Source organism: Eucyclogobius newberryi, unplaced genomic scaffold, assembly GCF_026437365.1.
Source record: "Eucyclogobius newberryi isolate DKJ021-1_F unplaced genomic scaffold, fEucNew1.0.hap1 SCAF_3, whole genome shotgun sequence".
In the NCBI taxonomy this organism is placed as follows: domain Eukaryota; kingdom Metazoa; phylum Chordata; class Actinopteri; order Gobiiformes; family Gobiidae; genus Eucyclogobius; species Eucyclogobius newberryi.
In genome coordinates this window covers 11,365,145-11,389,127 of record NW_027315945.1, presented here as the reverse complement: position 1 = coordinate 11,389,127, position 23,983 = coordinate 11,365,145, and the positions used below count along the sequence as shown (strand labels likewise).

The following is a 23,983-nucleotide window of genomic DNA, read 5'->3' as shown; positions in this document are numbered from 1 at the left end:
AAGGTTTGTGATTCTATTTCTTGTGTACAGCGTCACATAAATCGCCATAAATTGATAAAAAACAAAGTAAACCATTGTTACCATAAAGTGACTAGGCTGTGTAAAGTGCAGTAAACCTATCCTGAAAATACTGTCATTAAGACACTATCACAGCATAAGAATCACTCACAGAACCAAATACAGATTGTTTTATTAGACTCAATTTAATACTTTTACGTAAACGCAATGAAGAAACCCACACGGTTAATGAGGCACAACCAGAGACTATTTTGAATCAAGTGAAATGGTGTGAAATGGTGTCATCTAGTGGTAAAAATCACTCTTGTAAAATGTCTGTCAAACATTTATTGTAAAAGCATTTTAAAAAAAATAATGTAATCATAACTAAAAGGTAAATCTACAATATTCAAAGGCTTTACAACATACATACGTTAAACATTGAACACAGTTAAACTTAAGCTTTACCGTAACACAGGGCTGTCCAAACTGTGGCCCGGGGGCCAAATGCGGCCCACAGACCAATTGTGCTAAGTTGGCCCAAACAACAAAAGGTTGTTTTACTTTTTACTGTAAAATTGAACAAATTCAAACATGTTTATGTTATACCAACCTAATATTAATGTACCAAGTCTTATTTAAGGTATAATGAGGCCCTCGGTGGAAAAAGTTTGGACACCCCTGCCCTAACAAAAGTGTAACTACAAGTTTTTGGTATCAAACTATTTTTTTTTACTAAATCCATACTTAGTTAGCAGGAAGATGCAGCAGTTTACAGCACAGAAAGACATTTAAGATATTACATTTGAGAATCAATGCATTCAAGGACACAAACATCACCATTCACACCTTCTGTACAGGTTAAGGCACTTGTGGCAGCCACAATGGTTTTAAAACATATCAAATACAAAATATGCATAATCAATAGAAAAATCTCCATAAGAAAACTTTTTAAATGTTTAAGTAGTAATAATTTTATTTACAGTCAGGCTGGATGAAGCTGCATCCTTTGACAGAAATCATGATGCCTAACGTTTACACCACCAGGCTTTCCCGACTAACAGCTCCATTCTGTAGGAAAAAGACAAGATATGTATTTATTATATGGTCAGATTTATGTCAAAAACATTTAAGGACTGTAATGTCTGACCTTGCGGAGGTTGCTTTTCTTAGAAGATGACATGCTTTCCTCATCACTGTAGGGGGGAGGGGGAGGAGGGGGGTAGTCGTCGCGGCGACCAGGGTTACCAGAGGGAGGGTTAGAGGGTAGAGGTGGTAGTCGCACTCTGCCCCTGTCGGAGCGGTCGCTCTCACTGTCCAGTCGCTCACGGCTGCGCGCTCTCTGTTGTTCGCTCAACTTCTTCCTTTCCATGGCCTCTCGCAGGATGCTGTCGTCATAGTCATCCCGCCCCCCTCTGGCTCCGCCCTCGTAGCGCCGGCCCCTCTCCAGGTCCATTAGGTCGTCCCTGCTGCGGCTGCGTTTGCCTGCCAGACCACTGTTTGCCCCTCCAGCTCGGCGGCGCTCATCTGGAGAGTAGTCCCGCCTCCTACGGTCGTCATAGACACGGTCATATCCACGGTCATAATCACTGCGAGCGCTGGTGCTCCATTCATCGTCCGAGCTTTAGAACAAAAGCAGCATGTCACAACTTTTACATCTACAAACGGAGTTTATTTCTGAGCACCAGGAGACACATTACCCTCTCCTGCCCCGGGGCACATCGGGGCGACGCCGGTAGTCATCGCGGTCTGACTGTCGTCCAATGTCGTCTAGATTGTCCATGGAGCGGGCGCGTCCACGCCTGTCGTCCGGGCGCCTGTCGTCCGGACGCCTGTGGACGTGTTGGGACACACTGCTGATGGTGCTCATGGCTTCATCCTGGTCGTAGACGGTGGACAGAGCCGGGGGATGAGCGCGCCCTGCTGCCCTGCTCCTGTCACTGTCATGGAGGGAGCTCACTTCACTCATGTTGTCCACTGTGAGGACACAAACACAACCAATGAGTTACAGCGCATGAATAACCTGATGGGCAGTATTCTGGATAGGGCAGTATTCTGGATAGGGCAGTATTCTGGATAGGGCAGTATTCTGGAGGCGGCAGTATTCTGGAGGCGGCAGTATTCTGGAGGCGGCAGTATTCTGGAGGCGGCAGTATTCTGGATAGGGCAGTATTCTGGAGGCGACAGTATTCTGGAGGCGACAGTATTCTGGAGGCGACAGTATTCTGGAGGCGACAGTATTCTGGAGGCGACAGTATTCTGGAGGCGACAGTAGTCTGGAGGCGACAGTAGTCTGGAGGCGACAGTAGTCTGGAGGCGACAGTAGTCTGGAGGCGACAGTAGTCTGGAGGCGACAGTATTCTGGAGGCGACAGTAGTCTGGAGGCGACAGTAGTCTGGAGGCGACAGTAGTCTGGAGGCGACAGTAGTCTGGAGGCGACAGTAGTCTGGAGGCGACAGTAGTCTGGAGGCGACAGTATTCTGGAGGCGACAGTAGTCTGGAGGCGACAGTAGTCTGGAGGCGACAGTATTCTGGAGGCGACAGTATTCTGGAGGCGACAGTATTCTGGAGGCGACAGTAGTCTGGAGGTGACAGTAGTCTGGAGGCGACAGTAGTCTGGAGGCGACAGTAGTCTGGAGGTGACAGTAGTCTGGAGGCGACAGTAGTCTGGAGGTGACAGTAGTCTGGAGGCGACAGTAGTCTGGAGGCGACAGTATTCTGGAGGCGACAGTATTCTGGAGGCGACAGTATTCTGGATGTGACAGTAGTCTGGAGGCGACAGTAGTCTGGAGGCGACAGTAGTCTGGAGGTGACAGTAGTCTGGAGGTGACAGTAGTCTGGAGGTGACAGTATTCTGGAGGTGACAGTATTCTGGAGGTGACAGTATTCTGGAGGTGACAGTAGTCTGGAGGTGACAGTAGTCTGGAGGCGACAGTAGTCTGGAGGTGACAGTAGTCTGGAGGTGACAGTAGTCTGGAGGTGACAGTATTCTGGAGGTGACAGTAGTCTGGAGGTGACAGTAGTCTGGAGGTGACAGTATTCTGGAGGCGACAGTATTCTGGAGGCGACAGTATTCTGGAGGCGACAGTATTCTGGAGGCGACAGTATTCTGGAGGTGACAGTAGTCTGGAGGTGACAGTAGTCTGGAGGTGACAGTAGTCTGGAGGTGACAGTAGTCTGGAGGTGACAGTAGTCTGGAGGTGACAGTAGTCTGGAGGTGACAGTATTCTGGAGGCGACAGTATTCTGGAGGTGACAGTAGTCTGGAGGTGACAGTAGTCTGGAGGTGACAGTAGTCTGGAGGCGACAGTATTCTGGAGGTGACAGTATTCTGGAGGTGACAGTAGTCTGGAGGTGACAGTATTCTGGAGGCGACAGTATTCTGGAGGCGACAGTAGTCTGGAGGTGACAGTAGTCTGGAGGTGACAGTAGTCTGGAGGTGACAGTATTCTGGAGGCGACAGTATTCTGGAGGTGACAGTATTCTGGAGGTGACAGTAGTCTGGAGGTGACAGTATTCTGGAGGCGACAGTATTCTGGATGTGACAGTATTCTGGAGGTGACAGTATTCTGGAGGCGACAGTATTCTGGATGTGACAGTATTCTGGAGGTGACAGTATTCTGGAGGTGACAGTAGTCTGGAGGTGACAGTATTCTGGAGGCGACAGTATTCTGGAGGTGACAGTATTCTGGATGTGACAGTAGTCTGGAGGTGACAGTATTCTGGAGGTGACAGTATTCTGGAGGTGACAGTATTCTGGAGGTGACAGTATTCTGGATGTGACAGTATTCTGGATGTGACGTTTACATGCGCTCAGAGAAACCAGGATACTCATATCCAATGTTCCCTCTAATTCTTCATGTGTCTGAGCAAACACCCGAACTCCCGAGTGGCCCCTTAGACCACCGCCAGACACAAGTTACATGGTCTATTAAAATAATCAAATTACAGTAATCATTTCAGTAAGATTACTTATAATGAAGTGCTTTATTCGACTTACAATGGAAAAGACAAAAATTCAGTAAATAAAATAGGGGTAATTTCATGTACTTTGGTGTGTGATTTTTGATCTTTATTTTATAGACTCAGTTGACTATAGCTGTATGATAACCTATGATATGTCAGCTTGATTCAATAAGTTTGTTATATTAACAGAGCTGAAAATTGGTTTATAGGTTATTGTATTAATTTAAATGTTTAGCATAAACAAGATTTCTTTCTTTAAACAAGAAACAAATTAACCAAATTACTCCTGGTGATATATCGATACAGCAGCCTACGAAATCAATACTGCGTCACCACATTTAGTATCACCATGCATCGATATTTTGGCACACCCCTCTTATATCTGGTATCTATAGCAACAAAGGCACAGCTATGGCAAGGAGCTATACATGTTAGCAGCTTTGCTAACTTTGCTTTTTAGAATGCGTTTTAGCTTGCAGGGACAAGATACAGTCAGTTAAGAGCATGAGACTGCAGAACAGTCACAACCTCTGGAAAACTACATCGGAGTCCCACAGCGTCAGTCTGAGAGTAACACAGAATGCCACAGAAGTTAGTTTGCTGTTAAAAGATGGCTCTATTGTACAGTAGACAACTTAGATAATGTATGATGATAAAATATGAAATGAAAAAAGCCCTGCTAGAAGTTTGAGTCCTTTTGAGAAATAAGTTACTCTTGTCAAATGTGTTTGTCGAGTTGGCACCTGCTCAGTACAGCTGCTGAGTGAGACATCAGGATACTGCGTTTACGTGCGTCAGAACATCCCAGTGAGAATAACCCGGTTTCTAATAACTAGGGATGTCACAATATCAAATTTGAGTGTTACAATTATTGTTAGGGGAAAAAAAATGCACGATTTAACAAATTATGCATGATTAATGAGAATGTGACCAAACAACAGTGAAATCTTTCATTTTCTTTAATTCCTGTGGTATAAGATGTTACTGTTCCTCAAATTTGCGACCGGTTTTACAAAATTGAAGTTAAATGCGACATAAACAGCAAAATATCTAGTTGAGTAAACAATACTTAATTTTGCTTCTAAAATGGTCACGATTATTATTCTTTTAATTCTACAATTATATTGTGACCAGAATAATCATAATTATCGATTGACCTAATAATCTTCACAGCCCTACTCATAAGATACTGTCATAGCCAGAATACTGAAATCAGGATATGGTGCTTACATGGACACACACAAAACCTGATCATAACCGGGTTATTAGTGCGCATGTAAACACACTGAATGATGTCTGAGAAAGAGATTACACCTCATACACACAAAACACTGAACTATAAATCCTCCCCAATAACTGACCCTGATTTTTTGTTATATTATTCGGTATTCATTTTGCAGTGGATACTATTAAGGCGTTGCTCACAGCGGTTGTAATTGGCAGGCCTCGATGGGTCCAGGTTGGCCAGTTCCCTCTCCATGTAGTAAATGGCACGTGTGGCATTCCCGTCAGGGTCCACCTGGATGCGATATCCGCTGCGAGCTGATCAACATGAGACAAATATCAATCACTTTTATCCACTACAACAACTAGTAATATGTGATAAGGATCAAGAAAAATATGGCAAAACACTTTGCCAGACACGTTATCCAACTATTAACCCAAAACTAGGGCTGGGTAATATATTGGTATTTTAAATACCGCATTTTCCAGATTATAAATTGCAACTTTTTACATAGTTTTGGCCGGGATGTGATTTAAACTTCAGAGTAACTTATTTGTGATATTATTTGTTAATTTCACACTAGCAACCTCATTTCACATGAGGGCGCTTTAGGCTCTAAGCGACGCAGAAGAAGAATCTGCACTTTCTGCGGAGTTTGTGGAGTTGTTTAGAAGTGACACCGAGGAAAAATAATTCAATGGATTTAGTGATTTGGGGTAAAACTGATGCTTTGGTAAACTTGTGAGCATGTTCTTTATGCTATAGTTATCTGAATAAATGTTAATGTCACGTTAACATACCAGACACTTACCACAGTTTGTTGTCTGTGCGTCATGTAGCTGAAGGTGCTACATTAGCATACGTACAGCTATTAATCATATTCATAGTTTTAAATTGCATTGGATTTTATCAACGAAATGTCCCCAAAAAATGCGACTTGTATATGTTTTTTTTGCCAGGTGCGACTTATATTCTGGAGTGACTTATAATATGGAAAATAATGTATATCAATATAATTTTGTGCAAGATATAAATTTGGCTATATTGGAAATATCTACACTGCTTTCCAAATGATTATGTAAATCATATTTTTCTCAGATTTTGCCAAATAGTCTATATAAATGACAGTCATCATAATTTTCAAGTCATCAACCTTTGGAGTACAATTCAAATTCGTTATTGACCAAACCTCCCAATAATGATTTTTTTTCAAAAATAAAACCTTAAAATGCACTGATCCAAAACAGAGTTCTTGTAAAGAACTGAAAATGGTAATTTGTTCAAATAGAAGCATTAGAAGGTCATATTTACTGAAATCAAAAGTTATTCCAATGAAAACATCTTAACAGGTCAAGTTACATTTTAACATAGGAGCCATTATTTGACAGGAGATTCACAATTCTTGCATCCATTGAACTTGTGAGTTTGTGGAGAGTTTCTGCTTGAATCTCTTTGCAGGATGTCAGAATAACCTCCCAGAGCTGCTGTGTGGATGTTTTAGACATGGAGAATTTCGAGATTGTCATGTTTAAGTAAGCTCACTAGTTGGGAACACTATTGTGTGGACAGAGATGTAAATACAGAAGTGAGCTTGTAAAAACGTTAAGTTCTTCTGAAACTTCACAAGCAGCTTGGCCATGTGGACACCCCGAGTCTGATGAACACTAGAGACTCATCCTGACCAATAACTACAGCTGGACCTTTCCACGCTAATTATTAGATATTAGTTAAAAGTAAAGTTTGTAGTGAATGTATCGGTGAAGTAAGTCTATTCACTCCATCCAACAGTTTAAACATACATGTTAGTTTGGCTCAATACGAAAGGCGTTCGACCCTTCAGACTGATTTTTTATTGTTTTCACGTTTGTGTGCAAATGTTAGTCAGTAAATATCGATTAACACCCCAAGTCTACTCGCCCATCCATAAAAGTCACCACACGCTATTGGTTTTGAGCACAGCTTGCGTCACTCACCTCCGCCATCTTGGTCCCGAAGCAGAGGCACCTGGGAGCCTTGGCCTACTGCACACACACAGACACTTTTGTTACAAATACCATTACTAATGGAACTACTTAATGTTTAAAAAGGCTGATCTGAAGAAGAAGTAAAAAGTGCTGGGACCTGAACTGGCGCCATCGTAGTCTCGTCCGTAATTGTTGGGGGGCGGCGCTCCCCCCATGCCGTTGGGCAAAGGAAGCATAGGCATGGCAGGCTGGTTCATCCCACTGTAGGCTGGCTGCCCGTACATGCTCGGGGCGTACAAGGTGGCGGCATACTGACTGGCAATGCCCTTCTTCACTGCTTTACCCGCCTCATACACTGGAAACACAAGAGCACCGAGCACGTCAACAGGATGCACGTCCCAACTTCTCACACACCATCATAATGTTTTTTAAAAAGTATTTGTCTTCACTCAGTCGAGGTCGTTTCCGTGCTCCTTTTTGTATAATATATATGAATTGTATTGTTTGGATTCAGGGGAAACATTGTGAAGACGTGACCACAAAATCAATATTGAGTGTAAGGGCTGCGAGGATTAAGCAGCTAATCATGACTATTTAATCAAATAAATAAATAAAAAAATCATCGTATTTTGATAATCGTAATAGTTATCTGGACTTTACAGACCCAAGTCCAAAAAGAGAGATTTTAATCAATAATATCGGTAAACTTTATTCAAAAATATCCCTTATCTAGAAGCCTTCAGTCACCATATTTCAACCTTTATTTGGTTTGAAATTTATTTTAAAAGTCTCAATGTGAAGAACCAATTGTGTATTTTCTTTTGACAAAACATGTAAAAGTAAATTTAGAGTTTTAGAGAGTGCACTTTTATTTTGAAGAGCTAATTCCTGTTTAGCGTTTTGGCGGAATTAGCTTGACAGAGAAAAAGATGCTAAAAATGGCAGAAAAAGAAAGTTATCACGGAGCACAATTGACACTTTTTTTTGGTATTAGCTTTGGTATTTGGAGGCACAAGGTACGTTTTACATTGCATTGAAGCACAAACGTTGTATTTTGTGTAACCAAAGCCCATATTATTTTAGTTTGGTACAATTAAAGGCGGTATGGACGATTTTTCGGCGATTTGAGAACGCAGGCGGAAGTGCGCATGTGCTCTCCCCCGTGCGGACTGATACAACACACACGTGCGTTTGTTTATTAGCGCAACGGAGCGCATCGCATCGCTCGTCTCCAGTAGATTTCTGTCCACTTCTGCGTCAGCTCGAACTGTCTTTCTCCGTCTTCATTTTGCCCCGTACACTGAGGGAACTATATTATGATAGATCCATGCGCTTAGGCACGCGTCAACGTGGGGACGAGCTTGACGCGGCTGCAGGTGAGCGATAGGTGCGTTTTATGATTGATACGTGGCAGGACAAATGATTTATCCACGCCACGAGGAAATATGATAAAAAAATTGCTGAAAAAAATCGTCCATACCACCTTTAATTGATACAGTGTATTTATGACAATGTCATATCAGGCTAACCTTTCCTTTGTTTTGCTATGGTGTAAGAGCATGGCATTAAGCATTTATTTACGCACTGTCTTTTTGTGTTCCCCAGCTCTTACGGTGTATTTTCAAGATTTATTGCCATTAAAACAAAAAATCATCAGTGAAGTGTCAACCTTCATTTGGGGGGGGGGTATGCTACACTCAATGTACAATATAAATCATTTGACTAATCATTTAAAATCAGAAACAATTATCACCGACTAGTCGACTACTGAAATAATCATTAGTTACAGCCCTGAGTGATTAATTGACTGATTGATTTCTTTATAGCTTACTATAGCCGTATTGTAACTTGCTCTCATAGACATCATTTTACAATACGAGAATTATTAATACAACAGTGTAACAGTTTTACTATGATTAGTTCTTATCGACGCAGAAAAAAAAATTAAGACAAACACAACCAGCAACCAAAATATCTAAATATTGATATAACGGGATACTACCGCACTACACTTTTATTGCTTGCTTGTTTTTTGACATTTTGACCGTTTTGATGAGTAAAATGGGTGTATTTCATTTTGAGTTTGTGCAGGTCGTGGTTTAACAAAGAAAAAGGCTGGTAAAATGTATTGGGTTCTTTAAAAAATGGTGATATATCGTAGAATTTCATGAGCAATATGTGGATTACTGGATGCATCGCAAAATTGTGATATTATTGTATCGTGTATAGCGTATTGCATCGAATCGTGAGGGACCCTGTGATTCCCAGCCCTGATCCCCATAACAATATTCAGACAATATGATGTCAATCTGACAGAAATGTGTTAACTAATATGTTTAAAGACATGTTTTAAGATTTAAATATCTGACAAATGTGAAATGTCTGCTAAATAAATCACAAAAGTGCAGAAATGTAACCTTATGCCCTTAATTAAAGTTTACAATATTATACACGTTTTTATTTTGAACCAGCTCTTTGTAGCATTTTTTAAGACAAACAATATACTCAATATCGAAATGTTGCATATTATCAAAACAACACTCACAATCTTATCATTTATATTGCCAACTTACAGATTTGACTTTTGCTTGAGATGATTCAAACTACCGGTACTATTTTTACAGTCATAGCTGAAAGCTGCATTGGTATTGTAAAAACTGTAAGCGGAATTAAATACCAATATAAAAATATGACTGTAGTACGGTTTTTAATCATGTTTAGTTCTTCTAAAATTATTGTGTCACTACTACAAATCCCAGAAAGTCAAATCACTGCGTTCACCTTCTGTCATGAGACAGCAGAACTCACGGGAGAGCCATGTCCGTTTGAATGGAGTGCGTTTGTCGGTTGGTACTCACAGGCTCGTGGGCAGCAGCAGCGCTCGGGGCAGCAGGGGCAGCTGACGTAACAGCAGCAGGTGTGAGGGCAGCACTGGCACCAGCAGATCCCAATGAGCAGCAAGAGCAACAGGAAGCCCAGCACCACCAGGACCACCAGGAGCCAGTCTGTGGAGACACGACACCAGCGCATGAAGTGACCAGCAGGGGGAAACTGAGAGGCATTCAGGCTGCAATATCCTGCCACACTTTTACATTTGTACTGCACCTGACATCAATGAACCGCCCGATGTTAAATTACAGTCATTTACATCTCACACCCACAACTTGGAAATGGAAATGCGTTGAACTAAGTATGTCAAAAGTATCGACAATGATATTACAACTAATGTCAGAAGTACTAGTATAAGTAAACGTGGTGACAGAAAGAAAGTACTGTCATTGTGAGTGGAAAATGACATTCCGACTTAATCTGAACATGGACAAATTTGACAAACTCTGAACAAACGGTCATGTTGCCCAGTGCAGTAGATTTGTTTTTCCCTGCTTTTATTCCTCTGTGTCGAGTTTCATGTGGGTGTGTTTTTTGGTTCTGTTCAAATGTATACCTTTTAAGAACTGAAAAAAATAAAGAAAATACAGAGACAATTCACACGCTAATGATATATTTTCTGACAGTTTAAACGGACAGACAACAAAATAAAAGGTGAAAATGTGTAAAAACAATTTGAGTAAAATATCTATCATGCCAAGTCAGTAGTATCTTACACTTACATCCTGTGAATGGAAATATAAGCAGAAGTGTGATGTAGCTGTGGTGAATTCAGATTAAAGGCATCATACAGTAGCTATGTACAAGTAAATGTGTGCGCGACAGGTAACACCACAGATGAATGGACTCCTCCATGTGTGTTGTGTTACTTCTTGGTTTACTGTTTTTGATTTTCTGAGGCGGCTCAAATGAGTTGCCCTTGGAGGGATTTATATCTATATAGTGATGTATAAGAAAACATTTGTTTTTTTGCCAGGAATGTTCCACAAAGTTGCATTAACTAAATCCCCAGACGAGCCAGTGAAATACCTGTATTTTAATAAAAAACAACTGAACTTGAATAAAATATGAATAAACGTTTATGGCAGTTTAAAAATGTGAGCATGTGTTTTTAAAATGACCAGAGTTGTTAATAAATTAGAGCTGCAAAATATACGGTAATCAAATTTTCAATTTGACTTGGTGGATTTGTTATCCAATCTCACTTTTCAGAGCTTTGTCAAACCGGCCAAACCAGTTGATTTGAGTACCTGAACCATGATTTCACACCGCATGTGCAGTCTAGTTGCACTGACAAATGGAACGTTCACCTCTGGGTAAAAATCAAACCGTTATAGTTGTCATGTGCAGACCACAGAAAAAACCCTAAGAATTTCCTGAATATGTGTCGTGGTGCATCTGAAAGGTTTTAAGAATAGGTTTAATACACAAACCTTATGTGAGTGCAATGACAAGACAAGACAAATACTAGTAAAATTTTCATATAAAATGTAATTTAATTCCTAAATCTATTAATTAAGCCCTATTGTTTTGCCTGGAATGTCCCACTGTACGGCATTAAACATGTTTATCTCCATGGCAACACGCAGGTCACCACACCAAGTTCACGTTTTTTTGAGCAATAACAACACCTGTAATTTAATAAAAGCAAGACAGCTTAGATAGAAGTGTAATGCCGTACTGTGGAAAATTCTTTTTGTTTTTAAAGCTCTGAATGACGTGGAATCTCCTTATCCCGCTGAGCTTCTGTCTGCTCCAAACCCAAGTAGTGCTCAACAAATCAGCTTCTGCTTTCTGTCGCTGGTCCCAGACTCTGGAACAAACTGCCCCTCTACAAGAGGGAGAATATCACCACACCTTCAAAAGACACATTCAGAATTCTCTTTCCACATCTTCCACGTTCTCTCAGAATACAGTTGGAAGTGGTTAAAGGAGCACTACATAACCTTTAAAGGTAGAAGGTGAAGTTACAGGTCAAATCTGTAGAAAGGCGACCGCGCTCACAGAAAGAATGCTTGTTTTCTAGGCATTTTAAAACAGCTGTAATTGAATAAAGACAAATAATGTGGCAAAGCAATAGGGCTGTCACAAACAAGTCTTTTAGTCAACTAAAGTGAAATATGATGATGGAAGGCTTCTAGATTGAGAATATCTATGAATAAAGTGTATTATTCATACACATTATATCATTGTTTTTGTATATAATAATGTCACTGTCTATGTTATAAAAGGCTGTTTTAGAGACTATATTATTCTTTATAGTCAATTAATTGGTGCAGCCCTAAAAAGGTAATAAGTGCCAAACCCTCCACCACAAAAGTCAGATAGTGCACCTTTAAATACTGACTGAACCAGCCACATGATGGTCCTCCCCCTCCAACACGTTTTCACTAGTCTACGAATTCTTTTAATGGCTTGTACCTTCCATAACCAGTAAGTCAACCTCTGGCAGAAGATCAGTAGTATTTGACTTTCTCTCTGCGAAAGAAAGATAAAGTCATGGTTACTTTATTTACTCTAGCCCCTCGCTATCTGACCGTTACTAAAATCTAAACCCGCCCCGCTGTTTAGGACCTCATACAAGAGTACTCAGTGACACTTGAGAGGGGGAGGCACTCTGAACACACCTGGGAGCGCGGTGGAGCACTTACCGAGCACGATGACTTCAGTGTAGTCCTCCGTGTTCCCCGAGAGGTCAGAGGAGGAGGTCACGGAGCAGATGTACACGCCGCTGTCTCCCCACGCCGTCTGCGCGATGTTCAGGTCGGCCTCTGCAACAGGTCAAAGGTCAAACAACTAGTATTGTAATTATGAGTGTGTTTGTTTGAGCTGGTATAAAAGGTGGGTCACAATGTACGACAAAGAACTATAATAATATTCTTTAATGTTATGATAGTTGACACCAAGTAAAAAAAATGAAATCCCTAATTCACATTAAAAAAAGATGTAAGTTTGATTTAATAAAAATGTGACCGGGTTTATTACGTCAAATTCTGAATTTAAAATGATTGCTTTTAAGATTTACCTTACCATCCAACTAAAAGTCATGTAATTCTACAGCGCGACATTAAATGTATTAGTTAAATCTGGCAAAGCTAATTTGAAATAAATGTTCATAAAGGTTGATTCTATGTATTTGTGACAAATACTGAAGAATGTTTTGTTTGCGATACATTATCAAATGTAAGAAGTGAACTCACATTCCACCAATATTTAAACAAATTAACGTCTAAATGGTTTCATTAGACCCTCCCGGCCAAAGCCCATGTGCAAACGCAACCTTTTAAATGTAAACTTTCTGGTGGGGGCGACACTTGCTCGTTTCCATGGAGACTGTGTTGTTTTGCCTGTAATGTTCCACAGACTAGCATTTAACTTACTCAAATATTGTATTTTTACTGCTTTAAAATATTTAGATCATCTAAAACATGCATTCTTATTGGGAGAGGTCACCACTCCACAGATCTGACCAGTGATTTGGCCTGGTGGTTTCAACAGCATGTCTCCATGGAGACAAGTTTCTGAAATACTGTATTGCAACTTTAAAATGCAGCGTTTGTGTCTTAAACTACTTTTACCACACACATGCATTTACCGGTGATACTTCAGTTTCTTTTATGTGTGGCCTTAATAAACTCTGATAGCTCGTTATTCACGCTTCATAATTAGGTGAACGCGGACACGTGGAGAGAAGGATTTACTGTTTAAGATGGAGATCTTGCGTCCCTGGTAGTCTGGGCCCAGAGTGACCGCAGTGTTGTCTTTGGAGGCCACGCTGCGCACCGTCCGCTGGGAATCAGCACACTCAATGTTGGGGTCGTAGTTGGGGTTGTTCTGAGCCAGGATATTATCTGCACTGCTGGGGTTGAGCGCAGCCGTCACCGGGTCCCTGCAGTAGGACTTGTACTTCCACAGGACCACAGGCGGCTGGGTGGACGATGTCTGGTAGTTACAGATCAGGGTGACGGGCTGGAACAGGATCACCACGTACCTTTTGGTGGGGCACTGCACACTTATAGCAGTGGTGTAGTCTACGTGAGGAGACAGAGACAGTCAACATTCAACCACATTATAATGTAAGGAGTGGTCTGCACACGGTATCAGTCAGTGAGTGTGAGTCACCTCAGAAAGCACCTACTGATATGCTCGTAACACCCACCTACACTTACTGTTTGTCAAGAGTAATATAGACTTAAGTGAAACTGAGATTTGATTTCCTCAAACGATGTTCCTCTCTCTACATCCACCTTCTACATGCATCACGTTCACATCTTACTTGGAGCTTATAGCAATCTTATTTCAACACTATTACTTTTGGTGACCTACATTCGCTCATTGTAATTAATATTAAAGTGTATCTCCTGAGCAACTGTTGTCAGGAAACACCTAATGAAACAGTTTCAAACTTCTTTGAGTGGAATACTCTTTTATTTTACTCTTGACACCTAATTTCTGTGCATGACTACATAGAATTAAACAGTTACAATATTACTTTGAGACATGTTTGCATCATTTTCCCCAAAGCCTTGTGCTGAAAAGATGATTCTGATTCTCAAAAGTAACAGGAAGCCTACAAAAGGGCCTATTCTAAAGCTATTAAGGGTCTTATTTGTAACCAGTTTATTCTTTAATGTTAATTTGGTTTATTTGATATAACAAATTGGATTATCTGCAGTAGTTGTGTCCTGGTGAAAGGCTCATTGTTTAGTTGAATGTAGCAGCCTGTTATCTGAACCTATCAGCAGCTAATGACAGGCTTGTAACACAACGCTCTCTGTAGCTCCAACAAACACTTTGGATTCCGTTTAATATACTTTTTTAATTTAATTTACTATTTACTATTAATTTACTATTTTCTAGACACATTTAGGCCTAAACCAAACCATCCTCCTCTTGAACAGGCCTGTGCCATGAAGTACGGCCTGTGCGTCAAGTGACGTTCGACTTTCTGACACAAAGACACGAGAACACGCGCTAAACTAAAGAGAGAGAGCGGAATAACTGCGCTGCCTGTCAAACAGTTTACTTAGTTGCAGAGCAGTAAGCTACTAGAATGTGATGGTTCAAATTTGTCCAAAATCGATCAGAACGTCGCGCGTAATGACATGATAAACATGGAGCGGCGGAAGAGGACGCGCCCAGTTTGGTGAAAACAACTTACCTGACGCCATTAACGCGCCCAAAAGTACCGTCCACCACATTCTGGATCCCATTTGCACGACTGAAAACTTAAAATCAACTAAGAGAAATCGAAAGGTCAACCCGACATAGCAAGACGCATGATAAACGTGAAAAGAATGAAGTTAGCTCCAGTCCAGTATCGTCAGCTCCATTTTGTCCGCGACCATCGAAAGGAGCGTGGGCCCAGCGGGGGGAGGAACAGGGAACAGCACCTGCCCCGTGTGAGAGCGCGCGCGGGCCACAGGTGAGGCTGACCTGCGGAGGGGTGTCCCACTCTGTTTAAAGGCTTGTTTGGGGAGAAAGGGAAGAAAAGAGGTCTAATACAGGCATGTGCGCGTCGGACCGGCGGCTGTTAAGTCACTGTGTTTATTCAGGACGACTCTGGGACAGGCGCGATCAGAAGGTGGTGTACACGTGTAGACGTGTCCACCCATACACAGTGGTACGGCCCAGGCCCTTCAGCTCCCTTTATCTCTCACTCTAGTTAATATTCTACAGGGTTTAACCATGGGTTTAACTGAACTCTCCTCTTTTCTAGGCAAATAGGTCAAATAAATACGATGAGTGTATGTATGTATGTATATATATATATATATATATATATATATTATATATATATATATATATATATATATATATATATATATATATATATATATATATATATATAAATATATATATATATATATATAAATATATATATATATATATATATATATATATATATATATATATATATATATATATATATATATATATATATATAAATATATATATATATATATATATATATATATATATATATAATATATATATATATATAATATATATAATATATATATAATATATATAATATATATATATATATATATATATATATATATATATATATAATATATATTATATATATATATTATATATATTTACAGAGGAAAGCCGTGGTGGTAACCTCCGGAAAAGGAACAAGAGAAATACCAAGGCCTCAGAGAGGAGCTCAAGCTCCCAGGGGCCGAGCTTAGATAAAGGGACGAGACCACACACGGAGGGTGAGAGGGGAATCATTTTATATATAAAGTAACACACGTTTAGAAAACCACAAGGATGTGCTCCTGAAAAATCTGTTACAATGTCTTTTTGCAAACACTGGGTACAGAATTACTTGGTAAATCAGCATTACAGAATTGTGTGATTTCAACTTCAGTTATTAAAACATTTCAACATTAGACTATTGGAGTATATTTTTACGTATACAAATAATAGACACTTAATAGACAGCTTATACCAAAATATGCAGAGCAGTCACTATTTAGATTGACACTATGCACATACAGTACATTATAATCTACAGATTGAATTGCGCATGGCTTCTACAACACAACCCATAGACTAAACATTTCATATAGGACAGAATAGTTAGGTTATGTAGGTTTCTCACACATCAAAAACAGGACCATTCTCATGAAGCAGATGGCGATGTTTGATGAAAGCTATTATCAGGGCCAGAAGCACAATTCCAAATAGACCTAAAGAAAAAACATGATCAAGTTCTAGTCCAGCAAAATGTCCATATTTTAGCATTTTTAAAACTTGCACATTCCGGCAATCAATCCATAATGATGTCTATGAGGTGGATGAACTTCAGCCAGAGGGGGGCCTTTAGTCATTGTTCGTAGGATGTCACAAGCTGTTAAAACAAAAAAGTTATGGCCTCTAATCAAGAAATGATGGTCGCCAAATTAACCAATCATTATAGAAGTTACTAAATGACTACTAAAGCACACAATCGCACTTACAGATCGCTGAGATATTCTGCACATGTCCTTCGTCCTCCACTTGGATTCGTGCAGAAACGTTGAAGCAGCCGATGAAGAGTTCAGATTCATCACATTCACTCTGGCACATCACACACGACCTGGTGCAAGGCAGGGTGACCTCAGAGCAGGCCGGGAGGGTCGCGTTTACAGCGCGACTGAACACATTTTTGTCATTGTCATAGATTCTCACTACGTTTGGGCATCTGGCTTTATCCATGCACTTGAAGCATTTGGCTGCTGTAAAGTGAGAGCAGATGTTAGTAATCTAGTCTTCTAGATTGCAACTACATTATTTTGTAACTTTCGCACTGTTATGTTCACATGCAAGTATTATGTTTCCACTAAAAAAAAGTAAAAAGAATAGAGAAAAAGAAAGTATTTCAATTCCAAAAATCAGTCTTGTCACAGTAGTACCTCCATGTGCTGTGCCTTCTGAGCCGGACACAAGTACAAATGTGAGCACCATAGCAAAGAGTCTCCTTTGACCTGTGCACGGACAACACAGAGTTAAGTAAGTACTGCACTGTAAGTATCAATTTATAGAGCACCTCTCACAGATAAAAAACACAACGTGCTTTACAGTGTGCAATAAAAGACAACAAGAAAATGTACAATAAAGAACACAGACATAAAAAATATTGGTCAACCAAACACTTGATAAATAAAAAGTGTCTTTAGGTAGTTAGATAGTTAGCTGTTTATCAAATCCATTTACAGCAATAGTATTGTACAATAAAATATTATTAGGCCCGAGCGCCACAAGCTGGCGAGAGGCCTATTAATCTCGTAAGGCCGTGCGAAGCACGGCTGCGAAAGTGCGCACATAGTGCGCACGAAATCGAGCGCGAAGCGCTCGCCCACTTCCAAACACTCACTAACGCACTCCTTCACTCATGCACGCCCCGTGCATACTAATTAGTAGTAGGAAAATGGAACATTACCGTTGTAAACGGGCGAAGCCCGTGCAAAAGTGCGCACTAAACGAGCACTTTACATTGAGATGACGACCGCTTCGCGGTCGTCATCTCAATGTAAAGCACTCATTTGCGCTAAGTAGCTCACGAATACGTTCCCCATCTCTTGCATGTTCCGTGCATATAAGCATGTAATGCAAAAATTGAACATTATTACTGTATAGAGGGCCAAAAACACAAAGTGGGCGGAGCCCACTCAAAATTAACGAAAGTACCCCTCAGTGACCAGGGACCCATTATTATTATTATTATTATTATTATTATTATTATTACTTCTTCTTCTTCTTCTTCTTCTTCTTCTTCTTCTTCTTCTTCTTCTTCTTCTTCTTCTTCTTCTTCTTCTTCTTCTTCTTCTTCTTCTTCTTCTTCTTCTTCTTCTTCTTCTTCTTCTTCTTCTTCTTCTTCCTCTTCTTCTTCCTCTTCTTCTTCTTCTTGGCGCGTCAGCGCCCCCAAATGTACCAAAAATGAAATGACCCCAAAAAAATCTGATCGTAGAATCATGAAATTTGGCGCAGAGGTAGATGGTGACAAGAGAAGTAAAAAATATATTTACGGCAACGCAGTCCGCCCAACCAAATGTCGGCCATATTGGTTCAAAAATGGCTAAGCATGACTCGGGAGTTTTTCCAAACGTCGTACTTTTACGAACTCCTCCCAGGGCGGACTGAGGAGTGGGACATCAAAAGTTATCCAAATTACATTGATACCTCTCACGGTCTCTGTGCGGCGAAGCCGCAAACTGTAGCTAGAATTTCAGAAATCTCCCAAATTTAACATTTCTGCCGTTTGCGCAGATAAAGTCCGAATTGCGTCAAATTAGAATCAGTTGTTAAACTCTTTGCCCTAAACCTACTTGAAGTGAAATAAATTAATTTGGCGCCACAGCGCCCCCTACAGATTTTATATGGAGGTTAAATGTTTAGTTTTGCGAAATTATATGAAATTTGACACACAACTAAATTTTGGCATCCCCATCAAAAAAGTCAATGAGACCCATATCATAATTGTTATGGCTTTGCCGTAGCGATGACCAAAACCTCCCATGTTATTCCAATGGGGAAATCGCCAGAACATCCTTATACTTTAGACTTTCACAAACTCCTCCCAGGGCGTTAGCCCTATTAACCTGAAATTTGGTGAGACTCATCTTCAGGGGTGGACCATTAAAAGGTATCCACATTTTTATTCAAAGTGTCACGGTGTCTGTGCGGCAAAGCCGCACATTTTGCCAAGAATTCAAAATAAAATTGCTTTTTGATGGTAAAACAAAGGGGAGAAGATGTGACAGCGTCACAGATTCAGCAGTAGGCGTAATAAAAGGACCATTGGGGCGCGTTAGCGCCCCCTCCTCTTGCGGCGTGGCGGCGTAGCGGCGGCGGCATGGCGAGGGCCGATCATTGCCGCTTGCGGCTTTAATTATTATTATTATTAGGCCCGAGCGCCACAAGCTGGCGAGAGGCCTATTAATCTCGTAAGGCCATGCGAAGCACGGCTGCGAAAGTGCGCACGTAGTGCGCACGAAATCGAGCGCGAAGCGCTCGCCCACTTCCAAACACTCACTAACGCACTCCTTCACTCATGCACGCCCCGTGCATACTAATTAGTAGTAGGAAAATGGAACATTACCATTGTAAACGGGCGAAGCCCGTGCAAAAGTGCGCACTAAACGAGCACTTTACATTGAGATGACGACTGCGAAGCGGTCGTCATCCCCATATAAAGCACTCATTTGCAGTACCTCACGAATACGTTCCCCATCTCTTGCATGTTCCGTGCATATAAGCATGTAATGCAAAAAATGAACATTATTACTGTATAGAGGGCCAAAAACACAAAGTGGGCGGAGCCCACTCAAAATTAACGAAAGTACCCGTCAGTGACCAGGGACCCACACCATGAGGTAGGAAAGCGCGAGCGCTTTCCGAAAATGTATAGTTTATGATATTTGGAAAATGGGAAACATTGTTTTCGTATCGGAATATTATTCTTTCTTTCTTTCTTTCTTCTTCTCGGGACCAACCCCCCTATTTTTCACCCAGTGAACATTGACGAAAAGTCACAAAAATTTGCACACCTCTAAAAATCGTGCCTCTCTACATTCTGGCTATTTCCCTTTTCTAAAATAAAAAAAATTGGCGCGTCAGCGCCCCCAAATGTACCAAAAATGCATTGAGAGATGGGAAATGACCCAAAAAAAATCTGATCGTAGAATCATGAAATTTGGCGCAGAGGTAGATGGTGACAAGAGAAGTAAAAAATATTATTACGGCAACGCCGTCCGCCCAACCAAATGTCGGCCATATTGCTTCAAAAATGGCTAAACATGACTTCGGAGTTTTTCCAAACGTCGTACTTTTACGAACTCCTCCCAGGGCGTTGGCCCTAAAAAGCTGAAATTTGGTGAAAATGCTACTGAGGAGTGGGACATCAAAAGTTATCCAAATTACATTGATACTTGTCACGGTCTCTGTGCGGCAAAGCCGCAAACTGTAGCAAGAATTTCAGAAATCTCCCAAATTTAACATTTCTGCCGTTTGCGCAGATAAAGTCCGAATTGCGTCAAATTAGAATCAGTTGTTAAACTCTTTGCCCTAAACCTACTTGAAGTGAAATAAATTAATTTGGAGCCAGAGCGCCCCCTACAGATTTTATATGGAGGTTAAATATTTAGTTTTGCGAAATTATATGAAATTTGACACAAAACTCAATTTTGGCATCCCCATCAAAAAAGTCAATGAGACCCATGTCATAATTGTTATGGCTTTGCCGTAACGATGACCGAAACCTTCCATGTTATTCCAATGGGGAAATCGCCAGAACATGTTTACACTTTAGACTTTCACAAACTCCTCTTAGGGCGTTAGACATATTAACCTGAAATTTGGTGAGACTCATCTTCAGGGGTGGACCATCAAAAGTTATCCACATTTTTATTCAAAGAGTCACGGTGTCTGTGCGGCAAAGCCGCACATTTTGCCAAGAATTCAAAATAAAATTGCTTTTTGATGGTAAAACAAAGGGGAGAAGATGTGACAGCGTCACAGATTCAGCAGTAGGCGTAATAAAAGGACAATTGGGGCGCGTTAGCGCCCCCTCCTCTTGCGGCGTGGCGGCGGCGTGGCGAGGGCCGATCATTGCCGCTTGCGGCTATATTTTTATTATTATTATCTTATTTTTATCTTTTTATTTTTTATTTATCTATTTTATTTTATTTCCCAAGAGTTCTATTAAGAGTGTGTTTTTTTAACTTCCTACAATCTGTCCTTTCCTCCTGTTCTACTGCGTTGTAACAACGAAATTTCCCCTTGTGTGGATATTAAAGGATTATCTTATCTTTTCTTGAAACTGCATACAACCGCACATTGCAGCGTACAATGACACAAGCCAAGAACAGGCCCGGATACTCACTGACCTACCAACAATCCTGAGAATTCCAAACCACCTTCATAATATCCTTGCCTGGTGAAGAGCACCCTATTTTATTATTTCCTGTAAAGTCGTTCATCTCACCCCTTGTCTTTTTAAGTTCCTGTAGCATAGCAAAAACATTGCCAAAACAAAAATATAGTGTCCAAACCAGATTTGGAGAGACTGCGTTTGTCTCCAGTAGATTAAACTACTGTAACGGCCGCTCACTGGCCTCTCCAAACGAGCTGTAAAACAGCTGCAGTACATCCAGAACGCTGCTGCTCAGGTCCTGACTAGAACCAGGAAGTATGATCACATTAGTCCTGTTCTCAGGTCTCTGCACTGGCTCCTGTGGCTCAGAGAAGAGACTTTAAAGCAGCTCTGCTTGTGTACAAGTCTCTCCATGGCCTAGACCATCACTTCCTCCCTGATGGACCCTGCAGTTCGCCCACAGAGCCAACAGGTCTTAATTGGACTCAATAGGACATTCACATTCAAAGATACTATTCGTAATTTTCTAGATGCCATTGTATTGATGTGTTGAAATCATTCTTGTAAATCTGCTTTTGTTACACTGCTCTCAGGTTGAACACACCCAAACACCAGCACAAGAACAATAGAACACAATAGAGAAAACAAAATGCAGGCTCATGCCAAGAGCAAAGAGCCCACAAAGAAGGACCAAGAATGTCTTCAGTCGACTACAGCCCTAGTCTTTAGTTTTTAGACCGTGAACACGATCTCCTTACCTTTGACTCTGCTGGTTTTGCTTTTGTCATTGCACATGTTTTTTTTGATGTCCTTCATATTTGCAGGTGTCTGTACCTCAAAAAGTCCTATGACTCAGCTATTGAAGTCACAGTGCACGACCACCTTCTGTTTGTGCAGGCACTGAAAAAACAACAAAATGAACATAGCAGCTTAACAACTTTGCATCTTCTTTCCATTAAATCAAAGAGTAAAAGTACTCAACAATGTTATAAAGATGGTGAAATTGTAGGGAAACAAAATCAAACTTGTATTAAATATCACAACACAAAAGCAGAAATACGGTAGCATTGTTTCCACTTCACACGAGGAGAGCTCATGAATTACTCTGCACCATCATGTTTTTGTGGTTACAGCAGCGCAAGAGAATAAGACAATCCCATTCATAAAAGTGCAGGCGTCTTTCTTCTGCCCTCAGTAAAAGAGTGTTTTAACTGAGGGCAGAACCATCTTAATAAAACAAATCAGGCTTCAAGAACCATATCAATCGTACCTTACTAATTAAATAAAATAAAGTTAAAGCTTTTAAGACTCCTTACCTGTTTTTGCAGCCAGACAGAGCTTGTGCCCTCAACAGGAAGTGCTAAGTGTGTCTTTCTTCAAAGAGGAAGAAGAATTATGCAGATTGCTTGTAATTTGTGTCACTCAGCAGTTTTTGTGTCTTTTTGGTTTTATTTTGTTTTTGCTTATGCTTATATGATCAGTTTAAGAATAATGACAGAAACTTTTGAATAAATAAAAAATAGTGTGTTTGAACTGGACTGTGTTGGTGAAGTAACTGAATACTTATTTAACTGTATTCTGGTACAGTTACTCTTTCTGTGGTGTTCAAGATACAGTTACTGCTCTAAAGTCAGAGGAAAGCAGTGTTATATTTGATCTTGAAATTAAGGCTTTGATGTAGTGAGAAAAAACGCAAAAAGTTTGGTGAGCGCAATTTTTCTTTCTCTCAATTTGTGATGATAAATGCAAAATAAACTAACAAAATCAAAACGTCTTTAATCCTATATCAGGTTTTTACACTATAATACAGAGCAACTCAGCGTGAAAGTACTCAGTAAGTATTCAGGACATACAGTACTCTGATTAGCTTAGGGACGTAATATTTTTCTCTCTCTCTGGACCCCCTCTCCCCCTCAAAAGACTAAAAAATGTCTGGCTTCACATAAAATTGTACGCGTTGATAAAACGATAGTAGCTTGATAGACCCTGCTCACCTCTAATGAACATCCTTTGGTATGTTTATATTTAGAAGTTATGAACTCTCCAAATAACCTGTCACCTGTCGTTTGTTTACTCAATCCACATGGTCCAGGGGCCCTGGGGGCCCTACGGCACATCCCATTCAACCCAAACTGTGAGATGACCACATTGAGACAGTCTCAAGAGGATGAGAGAGTGAGAAACTCATGTTTCTTGTCAAAACCAGTAATTGTCAATTGCCTGTGTTTAGACCATGTCAGAATGACAGAAGCAGGACACGTGCTTTTGTCTCAGTGTGAATCTCACGTCTTCTGTGATTGGCCGAAACCTCATGCGGGTTTGTTTTGTTTCCTTCTTCCGGTCAGTGCGTAGCACGTTACTAAAGCCAACTCTCTTGATCATTTGCTGCGCCGCGTCTTGCCGCAAAAAAGCTTTTCCAACTTTTCTGCACCAGTCGCGTTGGTGACGGCGACGCCCGCTCCCCGCGTGGGCCACGACGCGCCGTGATCTCCCGCGCGGGCGAACATGGCGCGCCGTGATCTCCCGCACGGGCCACGACGCGCCGTGATCTCCCGCGTGGGCCACGACGCGCCGT

At 40.9% G+C, this 23,983-nt stretch overlaps 1 protein-coding gene across 1 annotated transcript; it reads right to left on the bottom strand.

Moving 5' to 3' along the window:
* Positions 1–966: 966 nt before the first annotated feature.
* lsr (lipolysis stimulated lipoprotein receptor) lies at positions 967–15,415 on the bottom strand. The gene is made up of 10 exons (XM_072460427.1): positions 15,202–15,415; positions 13,742–14,071; positions 12,692–12,811; positions 10,010–10,156; positions 7,309–7,506; positions 7,161–7,208; positions 5,388–5,504; positions 1,698–1,974; positions 1,148–1,619; positions 967–1,068 (listed from the first exon to the last, which is right to left on the bottom strand). The coding sequence occupies exons 1-10, from the start codon at positions 15,251–15,253 to the stop codon at positions 1,033–1,035; spliced, it is 1,797 nt and encodes a 598-aa protein (XP_072316528.1). The 5' UTR covers positions 15,254–15,415; the 3' UTR covers positions 967–1,032.
* Positions 15,416–23,983: the final 8,568 nt, after the last annotated feature.

Coding starts and splice junctions, on each gene's coding strand:
- lsr (XM_072460427.1), bottom strand. CDS start 15,253: ATGGGATCCAGAATGTGGTGGACGGTACTTTTGGGCGCGTTAATGGCG. Junction 14,072..15,201: donor GGGCGCGTTAATGGCGTCAG/GTAAGTTGTTTT, acceptor CTCCTCACGTAG/ACTACACCACTGCTATAAGT. Junction 7,507..10,009: donor CTGCTGCTGCCCACGAGCCT/GTGAGTACCAAC, acceptor TTGTGTTTCCAG/TGTATGAGGCGGGTAAAGCA.